Below are 22,159 nucleotides of genomic sequence, written 5' to 3'. Positions count from 1 at the left end.
TTGTGTTATACTTTTAGCAAGCTGTTATTTTTAAGGAATTGATTTCATCTAAATTTTCAAATTTATTTACATGGCATTGTTTAAATTTTCCTTTTATTATTTTTTGTCATGTTTTTAGCATCTGTAGTGATGTTCTTCTTTCATTTCTGATATTGGCAATTTATGTTTTCTCTGTTTTTCTTAATCAGTCTTGCCAGAATTTGTCAATTCTGTTAGTCTTTTCATAGGTCCAAGTTTTGTCTGTGTTGTTTTTCTCAATTTATATCTCTCTTTTCTATTTCATTTATTTTTGCTGTTATCTATATTGTTGTCCCCTTCCTTCCTCTTTCTTTCTTTGAATTTAGTTGTCTTTTTCTAGCTTTTGAGTTATAACACTTAGTTCACTGATTTTCAACCTTTTCTAAGATAAGCATTTAAAGTTATGAATTTTCCTCAACACTGCTTAACTATCCCATGATTTTTCTGATGTCATACTTTCATTATCATTCAGTTAAACTTATTTTCCAATTTCTATTGTGATGTTTTATTTTACCTCTGGTTTATTTAGAAATCTATTGCTTGATTTCCAAATCTTTTGTAATTTCTCAGTTATCTGCCTGTTATTGTTTTCTATTGTAATTCCACTGTGGTCAGAGAACATATTCTGGATGATGTCAGTATTTGGCATTGCTGAGACTTGCCAGGCAGGTAAAAATGCCTTCCCAGGGTGATTCGAGAGAAATCAAACTTCTACCTGCTGAAAAAGACTTTTTCTACTGGCCTGAGTGAGAGATGGACATTAGCATCAGGGGTCTTGGTTAAAATGAATGGTATGGGAGAATCATCAGTTTGTTAGCCTGGTATCAAAGACTATGAGGTTTTTTATAGATCATCATGGCCCACTCTCCTATTTTACAGATGCAGAAACTGAGGCTCAGAGAAGGGAAGTTATTTCTTCAAAATCATTCTTAGCTCGTGCTAGAATCAGAACTACTACCCAGGTCTTCTGATTTCTGTCTAGTGCTCTTCCTGTTACATCCCTTTTATCAGCCCAGAAGCGTGATTTAATTGGTTAACTAGGGCTTCAGTGATCATGAGGAAATGGGGCATGGGACATTCTGATGGAATGCAGATCAGGAGAAAACCCTGGACCAGCGAGGTCAAACTCTAAATGCCCGATGAGTGGAGAGCCTGAACGTGAGTGGATGGGTTATTTATGTCAGTGGGTCTCATCAGTTCTCATGTGCAACCTGAACAAACTGCATTTTCTCCCTGGCAGATGTCAGTAGGTTTTTATGTTTCTGATGGCATAGTCACCAACACAGAGGACGACTGTGGCTATAAACCACTATCAGGTCCGTGACTGATCCGAGCACCATATCCAGAAAGGAAAGCTCAGAACAGAACTGTACAGATAGAACAGAAGCTCCTGCTGGCATTGGGCTCACAAGTTTCCCTGAGCACTTACTACGTACAAGACTCTGGGGAAAGCCCAAAGTTACACAAGGAAGGAAAGAGCAGGGAGCCAAAATTAAAATATATTCAGCATCAGGCAGTATGCTAGGCATAATTATAGCCACTGTTTCCTTTAATCCTCTGAAGGGAGATAGTTTGTACCCCCATTTACAAATGAGGAACTTGAGATTCAGAGGTTCTGGGACTTACTCAGTGTCATAGCAATAAGTGGTAGAGTTAAGACCCAAGCTTAGAGCTGTTTGATTTTTACAGCTGGCTCTATTCCTACTCCATAGTCTCATCTGTGAGCCCCTGCTCTCCAGGAATTTTCAGTCTAGAAGGGAAGCTGAGGCCCATGCTTGAATGTTAATGATACAAGGCCATATGTGATCAATTCCATCTGAATGAGGTAAGCTGTTCCACCTTGCCACACCAAGTGTGGTCCTGGCCTCCAGCACGATCTCACTGGAAGCTTGTTAGAAATGCGGAATCTCGGGCCCACTCCAGACCCACTGAAACACACTCTGCATCGTAACAAGACCCCTACGTGATTAGAACGCATGCTAACATTTGGGAGACTTCACAGGGTTGGGTGGTGACTGGGGAAGGCATCTTGGAGGAGGTGGCATTTGCGTTGGGCCTCAAAGGATCCTTGTGGTTCCTTTAAGTGGTGACGGTAAAGGGCTGAGAGGCAGAAAGCCACCAGGCAGGTTTTGAGCTTGGAGAGTTTTCCAGATTGGCTTGAGCAGAGAGAGGTTGAAGAATCATGGGAAACAGGGCTGGGAAGGGAAGTTTGGGCTAGCTTGTTGAGGGACTTAAATTACAAACAAGGGGTTTAGAATTTCATAGCCAAAGGGTCACTGAAGGAGCTGGCTGGAGGAGTGACAAATCTAAGTGGCGTTTTCAGAAAGGTAATGTGCAAGTTCTCTGAAAGTGGATACAAGCCAGGAGGACACTTTGGGGGCTTCCACCTGGTCCAGGTGAGGTGACGAGGCTATAAGCCAGGGCGGTGTTAGTGGGATGTAGAGCATTGGAGAGACTGGGGTGATAGGTTGGGTCCAAAGAGCAGGACCCCAGAGCGGTTCCTTGGGATTCCTGTTGTCCTCCTTGGGAAACAGAGCAAGTTAAATGTAACCCTGATGTTCCCAAGTCCTCTAGCCTTCAAGTCACTGTTTCTTTAATAGATAAATCAAACGACTCCAGCCTCTATCCTCTAACCTAGGTGGGAGTCCAGAGTCTTCTTTTTATCTCCAACAGTTCTTAGACTGTGTGTGTGTGTGTGTGTGTGTGTGTGTGTGTGTGTGTGTGTTTCTCCCATGACAGTCCATACTGTGTCCTGTTCCCCCTACTCTCTGATGCTTCTCACAGCTGCCACTCTCCTCCTGTCCTGCCTGCCTCGCTCACAATGGCGCCTTCTGCCTTTACCTTCACCAGCTAAATCATCATGGCTGTTCCTGTCTAGTGGTGACAGAGGCTGCTCATAGCACAGGGAAGGGAAAAGTTGGAATTCAGTGGCATGAGGACATAGAGGTGCGGTCACTGTGGGTCACAAGCTAATGTAACTCATCGTTGTCATATTAAAATCTTATTGCTTTTCAGGGCTATATATGTGGAAGTTCCATATTTCTGTTAATCCACTCAGTTCACTCTGCATGTCCGTTTATTAGCCAATTTGGAGTTTTATAACTTCATAAGAAGGGGTTCCAAAGAAGAGGAAATACAGTTAAACTGTTTCATATTCCCATCACACTGTGGCCAAAAGCCCCCACCAGCAGCAGAAAGGGGTGCAGAGGGCTCTTAGAGCAAGGACAGTGGGAATTCCGGGGCGAGTTCCACAGAGAGTCCTCCCATGATGCCTTTAAACACTGGATCGTCCTCGTGGGGTATGTGCTGCAGTTTCAGTCCCGCCCGGGAACCAAGGAGCAAGACTGCTGGCTCGCTGATGACGCCCAGTGCTTAGTTCTGATTTAAGACGACCCCCCCAGACTCCTCTGCCATCACAGCTGCCCTTACCGCCCCGAGTGTCTATGTCCTCTCCTTTTGTGGAGCACATTGCCAGGCCCCTCTGCAGCTCCACTCAGTCCCTCCACGGGCCATAACTTCCCGAGGGAAGGCAGCATGTCAGTTGTGTCTCACTAGCACTTAGCATGGCAGGGCCTGGTACATAGTAGGTGCTCAGCGTTTATTAGGTAAATGGATATTAGGGAAGCAAAATACTGTGAAGCCAGGCCAGATTATGAGCATTTGTATTTGGCTTTTGGTTTCTGGCGCTCCAGGACCACTTACCCATTTGAATAGATTCTTCCTTCAGATGCTCCCTCGCCAATCAAGTCTCTAAAATCAATTAGAGTATTTTTGAATAGATGATACATTCATAGGTTCAAAAATCAAAATGCTTTAAAAGTACTCATTGAGAAGTCTTGGTCCCATCTCAGCCTCCCTAGTGGTAAGCACTTCTATTCATTTATTGTGTTTTCTTCCAATATGTCCAGTATTCGTTGTATATCCCTCCAGTATTTTCTTTCTTTATGCAAATGAAAAATTCAAATATATGACTTTTTTACACAAAAAAGCATATGCATTGTGCTGTGACTTGTTCTTTTCACTTAATGACAAGCCCTGGAATGCTCCATATCAGGAAGAACACAGAAGAGAGCCTCTTCATTCTGTTTTTGGTTTTACTCCTTTTTCACAGCTGTGTAGTATTCCATTGTGAGCATGTATCATCATTTAGTGAACCAGGTGAACGCTGGGCTGTCTCTAAATCTTTGCTGTTACAGACAAGGTGTAATGAATAACCTTGTGTGTGGTCCTTTCCTATGTGTCCAGGTGTAGCTGTAGGACATGGCATTGCTGGATAAAGGACATGTGGGATTTCAGTAGATTCTGCCAGACGACCTTCCATATGGGGAGGCACCATCTCACACTCCCCCTGCAAGATATGAGGGCACCTGTGTTCCACAGCTTCACAGCAGAGATGTGTGGCCGTGGTTTAGATTTTTGCCTATCTGATATGTGAGAAATGGTATTTTAGTGTTTTCCACCCTCACTGATTGAGATGCATCATCTTTGCACATTTCAGGAACATTTGTATTTTTTCCATCAACTGTGTGTCATGTGCTTTGCGTATTGTTTCTCTTGGTCCTTGGTCTTTTTTCCTCCTGGGTTTAGTGGAGCTCTTTCAGTGGTGGGGAGATGAGGTGACTCTCTGTGCTATGATTGCAATTTTCCCAAGTGGGTCATTATTTTGGGGTCATTATGGCATGTTTTTCTCTCGCATAGAAGCTTTGGGGTTTTTAGGTAGTAAAATTTATCAATATTTTCTTTTATGGCTTTGGGTTTTATATCAAAGTTAGAAAGGCTCTTTCCTTCTCCAAGGCTATGAAGGAATTCACCCAGAAGAGGTAGAAGGACGCAGGTGTGGGACCGCCTCAGGGCAAAGCTGCTGACATCGCAGTTTTATTTGGGACGTAGCCCTGTTCCCACGGGGAGAAGGGTTTGCTGCCAGGGGCTGATGCCCACTGCCAAAGGCCTGGGCCCAGGCACCCTGATCATCGGCTGGTGCCCTTTGCAGGGGCTGGGAAGGAGGTAGATAAGGGGAAATGAAATGTTTGGCAGTCCCGTGTTCCCAACAGGTGAGGTCTGTCCAGGTGCAGCCAGGATAGTATAATGAAAGGAAATAGAATTAAAACTTTAAAGTGAAACTCAAGACTTGAATGAACTTGAACCTTTTCTGGGATTTGAAAAGAAGTAATTAATTTAGAAACTTTCTCCCTCAGTATTAAACTCTGCCACACTGGCTGCAGGCAGGAAGTATTTTCGAAGAGGATCCCAAATATTGTGAATCCAGTCAGCATAGAGGCAGAGAAGAAATGATTAGGCAGATAATATGTTCCCTAAAATCTCCAGTCCAGTGCTCCAGGTTTGAAGAGAGAGTGAGGCTTATACATGGTTGGGGTCGGGGAGGTTTGGATGTCAACTAGCTTGGGTCCCTCCCCTAATGCCACCACTGACTGTGTGACCTCAGACAAATCGTTTCACTTCTCTGAGCCTCAGTTTCTTCCTCTGTAAAAGAGGATAATACTAATAATTAGGACTAACATTGATTAAGCACTAAGTATACATCACGCACTGTATTCGATGTTTCATATGAATTCAATCATTCACTGTCTCGGGCAACTGTGAATATTCAATGCAATAATGTAAAGAGCTTTGCACAGCACCAAGCCTTCAATAAACATTCCTGGCAGTATTGTTATTTTCTATGCTTACTGAAATCAGATGCGTAGGCTCCGCATGTAATTGTGGTGTTATCTTCGCCATTCGTTCATTCTATCAATACTTCATGAGCCCCTACTATGTGTGTGGACACTGGAGACGAAATGGTGAGCGTGGTCTGTGCCCCACAGAGCTTACAAACAAGCAAGGCAAATGCACTGGTCAGTGAGCAGAGACTAAACCCCACGATAAGGACTTTGTTAGGAATCAGCCAGGGCGCTGTGGGAGCACAGGAGAGGAGCCAGTAACCCTGCCCCAGAAACTGGGCTTGCTGAACGCAGCCCTGTGGGTAGGACAGCGATCTAGGCGCACCATCTCTCCAGAGTGAGAGCTATTATAGCCATAGGGAGCACTTAGTAGGTACCTTGTGCGCCAGGAGGGGTTCAGTGCCAGTGCCAGGGACTGTTATTAGCCCCAGTTTACAGATAAGGTAACTAAGGCACTGAAAGGTCATTCAAGGTCACACAGTGAGCAAGTGGCAGAGCCAGGATTCAAGCCTGGAAATTTGGCCCCAGAGTTTATATGGGGAGATGGATCCAGAGAGGTGAGCAGAGTGGCTCACCACTGGGAATTGGACGGAGATTCCCTGAGGTGTGTTGGGAGCCATCACTGCAAAGTGGGAGCAGAGCAGAGTGGCACAGAGAAGACCAGGTACCGGGCAGTGTCTTGGCTGGAGGTTTCGCAGCAGACCGCTACTCTCGGGCTTAGGTAGGACAAGCAGGCTGGGTACTGAGGGTGGACGGCCCAGCGTGCCCTGTGAATGGCTGCAGGAATCTTGCTGGCCTGAAATTCTGCTTTAGGAATGAATCTGATTTGCATTGAGGGCTTTCTGCTTGTTAAAATGAAAAGACATCAGGCAGGACCAATTCCTAACGTCTCTATCGACTGTGGCTATTGCCATCCACCTGAACGGTGTTCTGTCCTCATTGCCTCAGTGGTTCCTGCTCTTCCTTCAGATCCCAAGGCTGGGCTTGTATCCCACACGGGGTGCTGCGATAGACCGTGAACCTGCCGTTCACAGCTCTAGCCCAGAACCTATATTTTATTTGCTGATAATTTGAGCTCAAGAGAGCAGAGACCATGTCTGGTTTGCTTTTTCACCCTTTAGGCCCTGGCATAGGGCTGGAACATGGTAGATAATAAATATTTGATGAATGAGTAACCAGCATTTCAGGTGGATTAGGATTGAGAGCTATCAGATATGAAGATCAGGCCTGAGTGTAACACACACACCTTTTGGGGGGAAAGACCAGGCATTCAGGTCCTGGGCATGACGTCACTAGTGGTGGGAGGCATCGGTTTGATGACTGAGCTGGAGGGTCCCTGTTGGCACTGGGGTTCTTGTCTAAATACTGGCAATAGCCACCATATGTCAAGTGCCGAGGAAGCCCCAGTCTCCACTCACTGGCTACATGGCCTCGTGCAAGTTATTCAGACTTGCCCCACCTCTGTTTCCTTATTTATCAAGTAGGGATAGGAAATGTCTTCAGAGCACTATTGGGAGGAATAAAGTGAGATACCGTATGGAAGGTGACCCCCAGGGCCTGGCGTAAGTACTTGGTCCATCAATGCTCTAATTCTTGTTATGGTATTCTTTTAAAAATGCTTCTAGTTTTAATATGTATTTGTATATTTAATCCTCAAACCACCCTTGCGATATAAGTTATGATTCTTTGAGATAAGGACCCTCAGGACCCTTGGGTGGGTCAAGTGACTGCTCAGGCTCCCACACAGAGTTAGGGACTAAGCTGGGATTCAAACCCACGTCTTCCTGCCCTCACAGCCAGGCCTCTCTCCATTCACTGGTATCAGAAACGAGCCATAACAAAGTTCAGTTGGGAAAAACAATCTGACACCTAGAGACGGGTATCACCTGAGTGGAGACACTGTGCTGGAATCCCAGAACGAGAAACGTTTCTGGCTTCAGCCAAGTGGACCACTTGCGTTGTTCCTGGGGCCCCAGATTCCCTCCATCATGAGTTTCCTCATGCTGCTTCCTCCCTTGGAGCACCCTCTCCCTCAGTGTCTTCCTCTCAAAGTCTGATCTGTCCTTGTAAAGGGGAATGAGACAGGTTGCAAGCCAGATGTGCTGTGTGGCCCTCACTTGTTTTAAGCGAGGGGTCTGTGTGTGCTCGGGTGTGAAAGAGGACACTGAACAAAGATGAGGTAGATAGGATAAAACAACAATCGTTCTCTCTGTTGAAAGGGACTTGGATTTTCAGAGATTTCTATTTTCTTTATATTTTCCAAACTAAAAAAAAGGACATGTATTACTTTTGTATAAACAAATAATAAAAATAAAAATAAGTTATTTTAAAAACACTGACCATCTCTTCAAGACCAGCTCAAGTGCCTCCTCCTATCTGGAGCTGTGTTGTCCCCTGGCGTGTGCTTTGCAAGGTCCCAGTGATGCAGTTGTCTTTGCTCTGATACATCTTCCGAGCAGAGGGGGCCTCCTTGCCTGCTTGCCGCAGCACAGCCCTGGGGAACAGAATCGCCCCAGGCCTCCCCGCCTGCCCGCCTGCCACCAGCCCTCCCACCTGAGCAGCCCAGGGCAGCCTTTGCTGTGAGGCTCCTGCAGCTGTGTTTTCTGAGCTCTTAGCCTCTGTCGCGTTCCTTTCGTATCATCCTCCCAACCACTTTTCAAGGTAGAACTGTTATTACCCTCCGTTTAAAGACTGTCTTGAAGCTTAAACATGACGACTGGGTTGTCAAACAGCATTTTGGCTCCACTCACCACACCCAACAAGGACCCGTGTGGCAGCCACCGTGCCCCTACCTTCTCCATCCTGTCTCCTACCTTCTCCATCCTATCCCCTGACTTTGTCCCACCTTCCCTGCCATCTGGTTCCCATCTCAGGTCAGCTCACTTACTGCTTCTTCCAGAAGACTTCCCTGACCAGCCCTGCTTTTTCATGCCCCTTGGCTGGGCAGGCTTCTTTCTGCCCATCTGTATCTCTGCATTTCTCTCTTCTTATTGAACTTGGCCTCTCTCATCTCTGTTTTTCTCTTCACCCAGACTCACAGACAAGAGTTTAATTTTTCTATCCCCAGTGTCTAGCTAGCACAAATTAGGTATTCAGTGAATATTTGTTGAATTAATTAATACAATCATTGCAATAGCCCTATAAAATGACCATTTTACAAATGAAGAAAAATGAATCCAAGAGTTGAGTGGTTTGCTCAGTCATAGCCAGTAAGTTTTTGATTTGATTCTAGAACATAGGTCTTTGACATCTAGTCCAGGTTGGCTGAAACGCTGAAATTTAAAGAAGCAGGAAAGAAAAAAAATAAAACACAATGCAGCCAGTTCTAGGGAGAACAGAAATGTTCATCATGTCCCAGCCTAAGCTAGGTAAAGGTATATTTTAGGTTATTTATGTGTTTTTCCTTGGTTTTTTAAAAAAATTGATCATGCTTTTTAATATAGACTTTTCTGTCTTTTTGACTATTTGCATAGTATAATTTCTAGGAATTGGCTTCTGTAGCCAAGTGACTGGACGTTTTAGATGGCTCTCAATATTGTTGCCAAATTGCTCACCAAAAACTTTGTACCAGTTAACACGAACGTCAGAGAAGTATGAGACTGTCAAGTTTACCATTTACACACCAACATTGGAGATTATCCTTATTTAAAATTTTTGATACTTTCAGAGATGTGCCTCCTTATTTTCTTTTTATTTCTTTCTGAACAACTCAGGTGGAGTATTGTTCTTTATGCCTATTTACCTACATTCTTGTGAGACTCCTGTGTTCATGCTCCTTAACGTGCTATTTTTTTTTTCAGTATCTGCCACAGGGTTTTAAGAGCAGACATTTTCATCTGAATTATACTGATATTGATAAATGTTCATCAAGAAAATATTTTCTGAGCTCAACTTTATTAAGCTAATTTATTATAAATGATTTTTCAATACTGTATATTTCATTTTCTTCCATTTTCATGTTTATTTTACTGAAATTATTTTCATGGGTACAAATTGTTTCCATATAAATTTTACACAACAGATTAATTTCATTGTTTTACATTCTTATTAAATTTTGTGATTATGTTTGTAGGTTTTGACATTAGTAATTTTCTTTTGAGGCTGTTATGTGTGCCAGTCTTCTTGGATCAAATTTTGTGGATCAAGAAATTGTATTTATATTGACTATTTTTATCAATAATCCTCATTTGGAATTGGATGAGACTAATTATTTGTATTTCTCAGTTAATCCATGATAAAATTGTGAGCAATTCTTCTTACATATGCAAGGATTGATCTGTTGTTCAGATTGCTATATTGCAGAGGGTGACAAACTAGAACTCCGCAGATAAACCTGGCCTGATGCTTGTTTTCATAGGGCTATAAGCAAAAAACGGTTTTAACAGATATAATCATATTATATTATATTATATTATATTATATTATATTATATTATATTATATCATAATCTATTTCATGATAGGGAATGTAAACTGTGAACCCCAATTAAGAAAAATGTTGCCTTCTACCCCAAAATAATTTAATTCTCATTAATAGATCTGTATTACAAAAATTATTCTCAGTTGCTGTTATTATATTTTGAATTTTGCCAATAACAATTTGTGGAATTTTGTTGTTGTTGTTAAATAAATAATACATAATATTCTGGATTTTGCCTCTTGGCCCCCAAACCCTAAAATATTTACTGTCTGGCCCTTTACAGAAAGTGTTTGCCAACCCCTGCTCTATTGTATTGCTAATCTGATTCTTCTGAACTCTTAAACTCTCCCTACCCCACACTGTCTGTTCCATTGGAGTTACAAGAAGTAAATGGGTCCATTTGCTTTGTAGGATCCATTGTCATATCAAGTGTCTAGCTTCAGTTGGGAAAATAGAAAGTTGGCTGAGTCCAGTCATGTTGTTCAGTGAAGAGAGATAGCTCTTCAAACTGGAATGTATTGTCAAATAAAAATTCAAATTGCTGTGTTTTCTGTAAAAGTCCATTTCCCTTTTTTTTCTTATTAAAGTATGAGTCTAACATGTTGGAAAAGCCAAAATATCATTGCTTTCAAAGCATCAGCATTTGAGGGATACATAGTGTTTTGAAACTTGGGAGAGCCGAAAGGCCTTTGACTTTTTCCTACTGAAGTTAGCTCCCTTTTCTTTCCTTTAACAGATGAGGAAAAAGAAAATAATAGAGCATCCAAGCCCCACTCCACTCCTGCTACTCTGCAATGGTAAGTTCCATTTTTAGCAAGTTCTCTCTTGATAGGATGCTCATGTAACATCTTTCTACTGATAGGATAGCATGCCACTTAGCTCTTTTGACATTGTCATGATAACTTGACACCCAATAGCCCACCTGCAATCTACTTAATTTGCAGGTATGTGTGAAATACTCAACTTGGATCTACCTTCGAGATTCAAATTTTCATATTTATTTTATTTTGGGGTAGATTTTTTCCCATCATCAAAACACCGGCAAGGACTAGATTCCACGTGGATGCCATTAATTGATGTTAATGGAATCCATTACTTTAGTTAATAATGTTGCAGCAAACTATAGAGAAACATAGATTTGTTCACCCCAAACAGTGAGTTCTTAATGAATTAACAATTACATGCAACTATACTACAATTATTTTAACATTAATAAGAATTATCTATAAGAGTGCCTTTCTCGTTAATATTTGGAATTCCTGGACTTGATGTAATATTTAATGATGTTGTTTAAGTGGTTGCACTCACGTTTGGTATTTACAGGTAAATTCTCCCCTAAGAGCTTTGCATGGAAATTATGTTGTAGCTATAAACACCACAGCTGTCAATGCCAGGGATTCACCCCTCAGAGGATCCTGTCAATTAAGGGCTCTAATTCCCCTAGCACTGCAGCCCAGTAAACCTGAAGGAATTAAGGAACGAAGGAGAGGGAAAGCGAAGTGGGGAAGGGAAAGGAACTAAAATCTATTTTGTGCCAGCCTCCGTGCTGGGCATTTTGTACACGTGTCTCATTTCATTCTCACCATTCTATGAAGCCGGTATTGGTATGCCCATTGTACAGATAAGGAAAATAAAGCTTAGTTAAACCATTTGCCTGAATATAAACATAGCCACGAAGTGGCAGAGGCAGGAACCTGGCTGAGTCTCTTTAACTGCAAAGCCCATACTTTGGAAGAAAGGAAGAGAAAAAATCAGGAAGGGTGGAGGAAAGAGAACAAATCAGAAAAGGAAGCAGATGGGCTTTAATGAGCAAATCATATTAGATTCTTTAGTCTAATCCAGCCACAGGGGAGAGGAAAATAGCATTGGGAGAAAGCATTCAGGAATGTAACTCAATCTTGTCAACTTATTTTGCTACAAGCATAGCAAAGGTTGCTTTCAAGAGCTCCATTTCCAGTGCTTTGGCTTGTTTCCATCTATTGTCCCTGTATTCTTTTTCTCATTGCATTTGCTGCTTTTTGCTTTGTTTAAAATTCTACTATACTGCCCTGGTCAAATCTCCTGCTTCACCCTTCCCTCCAAACTCAAGGTGCACAAATTTGCATAATGCCAGGACATCAAATGAGGAAGGCATTAACATAAAGGAGTTTGGGAGTGGGAGTTTCTAGAAATGCAAGGAATCAACAGACACTCTTGCTTTAATAATCTGGACATGTTGCCCATTTCAGAATAAAAAGTTTGAAAGGGACTAGAAAAAAATCACCTTGTTCATGTCCCGTTTTTCTGTGATTCTCTGACATCTGCCTGGCAACAGTGAGGCTGTAGACAGTGAAGTCTCTTCAGTCAGACTGCCAGGAATTAACTCCCAGCTCTGCTACTTTCCAGCAGTGTAACCTTGGTCAAGGTCCTTAACCTTCTTGTGCCTCACTTGACTCACCTGTAAAATGGGGGCAGCAGTAGTATCTACCTCATCGGGGGGTCATGAAGAGGAAATGAGTTAAAGTGTATAAAGTGCTTGAACAATGTGTGGTGTAGAGCGGTGCTGGGTGAATCTTAACAGCTGACGATCTCTCAGCATACCCCTTCCTTCGGAGTCCCACAAGGATATCTGGAGTGGAGCTTCTCTCCTTCCTGCCACATGCACATTTGGTTCTCCTCCTACTGTACCTCATTCTATACAAAATACCTGTTTTTCTAAATAAAGGGTCACATAGATCATTCCACAAGAAATTTCATCCTACAATTCACAAAGTTAGGCAGTGGATTCTTTTCTTTATGACATATCGGCCTTCAAGGCCAAATCAGATTTGAAAATATGTAAATGTTAGTCTTATTATTATCCGAAGTTGTTCAAACATCAAATTGTCCTTCAGTTCTGTGCACATTATATTTTTAAGATAGAATTTCAGTCACTGACTCATCAAAAAATGTTTACTGAGCACCTACTATTTACTAGGCCTATTCTAGGCTCTGAGAATGCAGTGGTGGGTAAGATAGATCAAGAATAGGTGCTGATGAGGCTTCAGCAATCATGCTGGGAGTTCTGAAGTGATGGCCCTTAAGAGATGACCAGAAATGAGGCAGTGGCGGCCTTTATTCCCCTGCCTTGCCCAATCACTGGATGTAGGCTGTCCACAGGGAGGGCATGTTCTGCTGAGGGCAACTCCACAGAAGGGCGCAGCCTCAGGAGCCAAACTCCCAGCAGAGGGGAAGGATGCTTCAGTCTTGAAGGATAACCTAGGCACACACTACAGCATCTGCTACTCTCCAGATGGGAGCAGGCAGAGCTTGTTCAAGGAACCACAGAAGGCGGCCTGCACAATCAGAGCATAGGAGCAAGGAGGCGAGCAATACATGAGGTGGGGGAGGGTTGAGGGGGAGAGGGTCTTTAAGCAGCAGGAAAAAAAGGTAGGATGTTTCTCTAAACTTAAATAGGAGCAGAGTCATGCTTAAGACTGTGGTGGAGGACATGTGACCTCCTATGTAAAGTTCCACATGAGTAAGTTTTTTTAGGATACAGTTTCAGTAAAAAAAAAAAAAAAAGAAAAGAAAAAAGAACTCTCTCAAAAGGGGCTGGATGCACCCTCCATTTTATAAGGGAAAGTGACGTAATTTATAATATGTCCCCTTTTTGCTCTGGCCACCAGGCAGTTCAGAGCTAAATCTGACGTGTACTTTTCAGTCTCTTTTGTCTAATTTTCTTTTCCTTCTCCTTTTCCTCCTTCTCCTCCTTCTTTTGTGAGCTTTTTAGAAAAAGGCAAGGTACAAATAATTGAATGACTACACATTTTTATTTTTTATTTACACAAGAAATACATTTCTTTATTAAAACACAAAAACATTACAGATAAGGCTAACTCTTTTCTTCATGTAATTCCTTGCCTCCCTGTCCATAGCAACCCTATTACCAGAGAGAAACATTATGTGTGCATACATCATATGTGTGTGTACAGTTGCGCGTGTATACATACATGTGTGTACAGTCATATGTGTGTACATGTGTACAGCCGTATGTGTGTACAGCCGTATGTGTGTATATACATATGTGTGTACAGTTCATTTGTGTGCATATGTATGTGTGTGTGCAGTTGTATGTGTGTACAGTCGTGTGTGTATACTATGTATGTGTACAGATGTATGTGTGTGCACACTCACCTCTGTGTGCATAGGTCTGTGTGTACATATGTGTGTATGTGCTGTTCCTTCCCTATGAATTTACATGCATATAGTTTATGCTGGTAGAAGTTTCTAAACTGCGATTTTTTTTTTTTAATTTAGTATCTCTCCTTTTTAAAAAGAATGCAGATATCTGACACTAAAAATATTGTTATACAACCTGGCACACTATATTGCTTCACAGCTTGCTTTCCTCCTCGGTAGAGTGTCCTGAAGCTATACCTACATTCGTCCATAAAGCACAACCTCACTTTAACTGCTACACAGTGTTCCTCATAAGACAGCTGCGGAATTTATTTCACCGTTTCTCGCATGTCCAAATCTCATCTTCGCCATTACAAATAGGGCCCCAAAGAACATCTTGATGTGTCCCCCTTGCATGCCTGCTCAGTGTTTCCCCTGTGTGGGCTTCAAGAAGTGAAGTGCTGCCTCTGGGTGGTGAGTACACACCGCGTGATGTATTATAGAATCGTACACTGAAACCTGTATAATTTTATTAACCAATGTTACCCCAATAAATTTAATAAAGATTTAAAAAAGAAGTGGAGTGAGGGGTGCACAGAAAAATGTTTATGGGATTGCAAACTTGCCCACGCCGATGGCTTTACAATTTTATGTCTTCACTGGCAGCATAAAGTGCTTTTTTAAAAGAAATAGGAAGCTGGCTCCACAACGTGGCTTCTCATTCTCTGAGGCATTTACATCCTTCATGTTGTCCCCTCACTCCAGTGGCCATGTGCAGCCCCTCAGGATGTGGAGGAAAGGACATTGGCCTCACCCAGTAGGGCAGAGCTCTCCTGGCACGTTTGGCTTGTTTTGGGAATTGGGTTAGGAGCTATTTGCCTCACCACCTTCCCCTCACCTTGCCATGAGCCTCTTCCCAGTGCCCTACAGACCATCCCTGCTCTAAGAACAAATAACACAGCAGCCAAGCAGCCTAAAATAATCGAGGCCACATGATCTGCAGGCAGCCCCCAGCAGAAAACAGGCAAATATTGTCCAATGCCTCCTGCCAAACACTTTCCAGCATCCTCAGTCACGAGGGTTAGTAAAGCCCAACCCGCTGGGGATGGCAAGCGCGGCTGGAATCCTGGCCGCACAATAACCTCTATTCACGCAGAGGATTTCGGAATGGAAAGCAGCCTGTTCCACCATCCTGGCCTGCTTGCTGCCAGCACATGTCCCCTGCCCGGCCTCGCCCTCTCACACACCTCCCTTGTGGCCTGTGTCACTCCCAGCTGCTTGTGCACTGGCAGGGTGGACCCACTTTTCCTTCCAGCGATGTAGAGAGGAAGTGAGGCCCTTCCCCTAAGGAAGAAGACCAGATCATCACTTTCTTGGGGGGCATTTTTCTTTCTTTAAAAAAGGAAAAATGAGGCCTTGGGTGGTTGATGGGCTTCCAATCTTTCAAATTAATAATGTTTCTCTTTAAAATATTCTTAGAGGCCAGAGGTAGAGGTACCATGTGCCAGGCTGTATAACAATATTTTTAGTGTTGTATGTCTGCATTCTTATTGGTACTAGTCCAAAAAAGTATGTTGAAGTGTTAGACCAGGTAACACAGCTCCTGGACCAGACACATTGTCTATAACCAATGCCTGATGTTTTGCATCCATTTCTGACTTGAGTCTTTACTCAGTGCTGACATGACATTATTTACTTTCATAGTTCAAGTTCCAGAAAGGGAGGTTGAACATTTTTAGCTTTGAAAGCAACCAGAGGTGCTAAATAATGGCAAAGTGTGACCGCGTCCTGCCGGAAGCCGCAGCTACAGATGGAGAAAGGATAATTAAGCAGAACACCACGAAGGGTATAAACGTCTCAGAGAATGAGATGCCCTGTTGTGGAGCTAGGGTCCTGTTTTAAAAAGAAAAAGGAAAGAATGTTGTGCTGCGGTTAAGGTGCCAACTGGTAAAGTTATTTGACTGGGTAATTTTGCAATCCCTCTAACATTTTAATATGTGCCTCCAGCAATTCTACTTCTTGATACCGACCGGCATGGAGGAATACTCCCACAGGTGTGTGAGGGGGCACAGCTGAAGATGTCCTGTGTGGCCCTATCTGTAGTGTAGACCCAGGGGATAGATGGAAAGGTTGGCGGGGACGGCTTGCGGTAGCAAATCGTGCCTCTGCAGCCTCAGTAATAAGTTACTACTTCAGCAAAGTTTTTTTTGTTTTTTTTTTTTTTAAATCCTGTTGTCTTTTCTTTGGTAAAATAGAAGGAAAATTCTCTTGTAGACACGTGTGCCAGGCCTCGAGAAGTGGGGACTTTGAACGGCAAGCCCACGTGTACCTATAAGAAAACATAGGTGTAAGATGAGAACGGGGAGTAATGACGCTAGGTGCTGAGACATTTGCTCTCGGTTGTAAAGTGCTAACGCAAAGCTTCCTCCCTGTGCCCTAGGATGGCACATGCCGAAACCTGGTGCAGAGGGCTTTTAAAAAGGGGCGCTGCAGATAATAACTCATGTTGGCTAGTAGACTAAGTTCATTATCTCTCCGTAATAGGATAGGCTCAATTCAAATATGATCAAGCTGTTGAATAGAAGATCAGAAAATGGAAGAAGTGGGGAATTCCTTTGTGATCATTAAAAATATCCAGGTATAATGGAGTATTGTTCACCATGCCAGACTAATGATGTCCTCTAAAAATGAGGAGGAAAAGGGAAATTTCATCAGATATGAAGAGAAATCATTAACTGCCTTCTGTTCTGGGTCACAGAAGTGGACGTTCCAATTAACTTCAGCGCACCCACGGGCCCTCTGGATTTTGTGAGGAGGTTTGGAGAAAGGTGTCACGATGTTATTCCTGTGGAAACTTATCAAAAGCATCAGAGTTGCCCTTAATGCCAATTACATCTGTTCGTTCATGAAACTTATTAAAATGCTTCATAGTCATAAGCCACCTGGATGCTTTGGGGCGAAGAAGCTCTGGTAGGAGGAACAAAACATGGGTAGAAATGTAGTTATTTAGAAGGCTCTGGCCTTTGGCAGATAACCGCTTAATTAGCTCAGCTGGGTGATCTGTGCTTTGCACCCATCTGACTCAAATAGTTTGTTGCTGCTGTGGGTTCAGTTAATGAGATGAATTTTAACCTTGACCTTGTATTGTAACCATGACCTCTTGGCCAGATGTAATGAGCAAACAAGCCAAGGGTACAACAAATAGAAACTGAGGCACAGGGAGCTTCAGTAAACTAATGAGTGGGCGGGGAGAGCAGGAATTTACCTGGGAGACTGCTCTTTTAACACCACATTTGGAAGCATTATCCCCCCCCCATAACTTGCCTCTCCTGTGTTTTTAAATCTTGGGGGATGGAGCCCCCATTCATCCATTCAGCCCAGTTAGCAACCTGACAACTTGCCCTGGTTGCTCCTACCCTTCTCGCATCCAGAGACATGAGACCCACACCCAGCAGTTATTACCTCTGCCCCCATGGTCAGTCCTTCAATTCATGCTCCATCACTTCTTGCCTGGACTGTTGTAATAGCTCCTGATCGGTCTCATTTGTTCTTTCATTCATTCAGCAAACGCTAATTATTCAGCCTCTGTGTGCCAGGCCTCACCACTCCACCTTCTCCTCCCCCCATGCCAAAGTGACCTTTCCAAAGAGAGAATTTGATCATGCCGCTCCCGTGAGCTGCACTGGCCCACTATCATTTGAAAGGATCGTATGCCTTTTATAAGATGAATTCTGAATGGTTTGAAATGCACGTTTTTCGATGTGACCATGGATTTTTCTGGCCAAACTTAATTTTAGGAACTCATTAGCAAAGGTTAGCAGTAGGAGATACTTTCCCCCTCCCCACAGCTTGACACGCACAAAGTTCCAGCTGCCCAGATTGGTCACGTGTATGCCTCACACGGGAGATGGAGTCAAAGCTTGTTAAGGAAATTGCTTAATGGAACTCTCAGTTGTCTAAGATGAAACCTATAAAACTTGGATTTCTTATTTTGCATTCTTTTATACTCAACCCATTGCTGCCAAACAGAACATATTAAGCTTTAAGTTAATGTTAGTTGCTGTTGTTATCGATGACCTCATTAGGATTCCTACAGCATCCCAGAAACACTCGGGTCTTCCTGCCTCTGAGTCTTTATTTTTTCAATTCTCTGAGTACCACTCCATTGCCTTCTGAAAAGAACACTTTCATAGTAATTCTTCAGCTCCAGGGGTTGCTAAACTCTTATGCCAGGCCGTGTTCTTCTGTGAGCATTTCAAGATTTTCCATGTCCCACCTCCATGGTTCTTTCCTTCGAGATACTCCTTTACAAGCCTCCTTCTCCACTCAGACCAGTGTCTCCATCATCCAAAGCACATGCCACATTTGTCTCTCATCCTTGCCTGTCCTCTTACCTGGGCTTCCCTCTGCCGTGGAGAATACCACAGTGGTATAGCGTGAAGCAGACTCTCCCCTTCACTAGCTAGCTGCGTGACCTTGGGCACGTGAGTTCCACTCGGAGCCACAGTTTCCTCCTCTAACACATGGGTCTAATACCTTTCTCCTAGGGTTATTGTAAGGATGGAATGAGAGCATGAATACCCGGTGCCTGGCACCCAGTAAGAGCTCGACAGATGCTGGCTGTTGTTATTACAAAGCTGCAATCCCAATTCATCCCTGAAACCTTTATTATCTGCTCTCGTAACACTAATCTCTGTATTTCCACCTTCGACGGCACCTATGGCCAGCAGTTTGCAGTACTTAAATATTCTTCTTTCTGTGCGTGACTCTCCCCAATTAGGCTGCCGAGTGAACTAGGGCATAGACCGTGTCTTATGTCAACACAAGAGCCTACAGGAGCCAGGCAAGGAACAGAAAGTAGATTGGGTTTAAGAAAAATAGGGAGGAGTGAGGACTCTGGCCAATTTGAGGGCACACGTAACTCTGGCCAATTGTTGTCATACGGGAATATGGGCCCAGTGTTGCCAGGTCTCAGCCTTTTCAAAAGAAGCCAGAAATCCAGATTCTAATGTGAAATGTCCTGAATTCTAAAAGTTGGGCCAACACTGTTCAGGCCAAACAAAGCACGTCTGTGAGACCCCAGTTTGTGAAAGCTGTCTGATTCAGATGGCCCCCACAAGACTGTGCGTTCGCTGGTTATTTAGACCTCTGAACTCACTTGTATAGAGAAACAATACTGTGAGTGGCATTTCGGGGTCCAGGCTAAGCTAGCGAGCTGATTCCCGTGCATACCAGACCGGAAGTTGAGGACAGTGCCGTGAAACCTAATCTCTATGTGAAACCAGTTTCCCACCGGGAAACACAGTTAGAGCTCCGAGGTTTGATGTTGGGGACACATGTCCTAGGATGTGAGCCCTTCTAGGACAGGGCTTTTGTTTTATTCACTGCCACTTCTTTACTGTTTAGAACGCTGCTGGCACTCAGTAAATATGTGTGAAAGAATACTTGTGTCTTTACCTGTCTGTCTACCGTTACTCTGTTCTCTGTATGCCAGTAAGGACCATCTTGCTCACTGTGGTATCCCCAGCACCTGGCAAGTGGGAAGAGATCAATAAACACTTGTGAGTGAATGTCTGACTGAGACAATGTATTCATCGCACACTCCCTGAGCATCTGCTGTGTGCCAAGGGATATGCTGGATTTAAGGGTGCAGAAGTGACTCAGACACCATCCCAGCTTCAAGGAATTAGGTTGCTAGAAAAGATTGCATAAAGTACTTCCTGAATCACTGCTAAAAATTGTCAAGAGTTACTCAATGCTCCCCTTCCCAGAAGAGGGGGGTGGGTGCTAGGTGACCCGAGACCATTCAGCACCAGGCTTTTTCATTTATCTGAGCCTATCTAGGGTTGTAGCCATCCATTGGGGTTTGAGTATGAAAGATTGAACTGATTTTCTTTCATCCACATGGTGGAATGAGCCAAACAAGTGCTACCCTTTCAAGTGGGCACCTCAGGAGGCCGTGTCCTCATTCTACTTCAGTTACGACAGCGCTGGGCCACTTCTTTGGCAAGTGCCCTCACAGAAAGCTAGAAGCCACTCGAGGACATTTATTTCATTGCTTTAGAATCATGCCTTATTTTCAACTATCAAAAAAAAAAAAAAGTTTGGGAGAAAAGGGTTATTCCAGTTACAATCCCTCAAGCTTGGTTCCAAATGACTGTGGGTTGTGTCCCAAAATCCAATTCATGGTCAAAGGAGAAATATTTTCTGTTGGTGAGTTTATTTAATAGTGTGTGCCCCAGGCTCTGAAGGCCTCAGGGCCCAAAGAGAATCCCCAAATTGTCACGTGCCCCAGCAGTTCTGTTGGAAAAAGTGTTTAACCTTTCAGTGTGTCTGTGACAAAGGAGGCAGGATTCTTTGGGATACCTACATTCTGGTGTTTGGGCTAAAGAGGAAAAAACAAGATAAACTGTATCTCGTTTACTTTTATAGACCCACTACCTAGCGCAGATTCTGTATATTATAGGAGCCCAGAAATGTGTTATGGAGAAGAAAAATGGATGCTGATGAGGTCCCACATCTACTGAGTACCCACTATGTGCCAAACACCATGCTGACACGTGTCACACATTCTATCTGAGCATCACAGCAACCACGTGGCTGTTGTTGTGAGGTGGTTACAATAATCACCTCCAAAAGGAAACTGAGGCCCGAGGTTAAGTAACTTGCCCAAGGTCACCAAACCAACAAGTGAGAAGGCTGGGATTTAAACCCAGCTGGGAAGTTCCTACCCTGAACCGCTAAGCTATCCTCATTTAGAAGGTAATAGATATAGAATCCTATAGTGCTAGTCGAGCAGAGGAGGCAATCCTAAAGACACCAGGACATTCAGCTCCCTGCGGTGGGAGGAAAACCTCCCTCCAATCAGCAGGTCCGTGACTGTCCCGCTGGCAGCCTCTACTGAGGCATTTGCTTTGCAGGCCGTCCCCATGCACTGCCATTGTTAGCCAAGAAGCAATCTCAGTTTTGACATCTATTCGAAATGGTTATGCAAGTGAGTGTGTAGTTCGAAGCTTGGCTCAGTAGGGCACCTGCAAGACCCTGTATCATTTTTGGAGTTTTGGGGGAACTTGATCCACCCAAAATATAGCCAGGCCAATGACAGCATAGAGGAGAAGGCTTGGGAATTTGGGCTGAACAAGTGACCCAAGGTCATACCCACAGGGGCCAGGAGTCTGAACCTGCTAACGTACTAACTCCGTCAGGACCTTGGGCATGTTGCTTTGTCCTCCTGGGCCTCGCTTTCTGTAGGAAGAGTTATTTCCAAGGTCCTCCCAGCTCTGAGGGAGGACTAGGAAGAACATACCCTTCTTGCTTGGGGTTTGCTCATTGGACATTTTTTCCCGCAGGCTGGAGGAGAACTATGAGATTGCAGAAGGGGTTTGCATTCCTCGCAGTGCACTCTACATGCATTACCTGGATTTCTGCGAGAAGAATGACACGCAACCTGTCAATGCTGCCAGCTTTGGAAAGGTGAGTCCGCCTAACCAGGCTTATTCCGTTCTTCCTCCTTTTAAGTAATTTGTGCACAATTCTTAATCATGTCACTTGTTGGTTTTTTGGTGTGTGTTTTTTAAGTTACCAAAGTCCATACTTTGGTAACTTTAACTTTGCTGTGATACTTTGCTATTAACAAGTTCAAACACTTGTTAACAAAGGAATACCAGACCAAATACCAAAACAAAATAATACCCAAGTATTAAAAACGTCGAACAATTCAGACAGGGTATAAAGGCAAAGTGAACGTCTAACTTGAACTTCCTCAGTACTTAATTTGCAGATAGTAACTTCTTTTCTCTGAGAGGCAAATGTTGAACTCACAAGTGTGTTATATGTATGTCAGTGAGCCTGGGACAGGCAAACTCCTTGGCCTTATGATGTGAAAGCCTTGGAGAAACTAG

General features: G+C 43.5%; 1 protein-coding gene across 3 annotated transcripts in view; it reads left to right on the top strand.

Annotated features, from left to right (window-relative positions):
- RFX4 (regulatory factor X4) overlaps nt 1-22,159 on the top strand; it is a 137,193-nt gene that overhangs the window by 31,840 nt on the left and 83,194 nt on the right. For all 3 annotated transcript variants that reach the window (XM_019728444.3, XM_019728445.3, XM_019728443.3), the window contains exons 3-4: nt 10,855-10,915; nt 21,608-21,731. In XM_019728444.3, the coding sequence (XP_019584003.1) occupies nt 10,855-10,915; nt 21,608-21,731 (185 nt within the window). The remainder of the gene's footprint in view (nt 1-10,854; nt 10,916-21,607; nt 21,732-22,159) is intronic.

Source organism: Rhinolophus sinicus, chromosome 1 (assembly GCF_057876585.1).
Source record: "Rhinolophus sinicus isolate RSI-liver-muscle chromosome 1, RSI-T2T, whole genome shotgun sequence".
NCBI lineage: Eukaryota > Metazoa > Chordata > Mammalia > Chiroptera > Rhinolophidae > Rhinolophus > Rhinolophus sinicus.
Note: the sequence above shows the minus strand (reverse complement) of the source record. Positions and strands in the feature narration are given on the sequence as shown.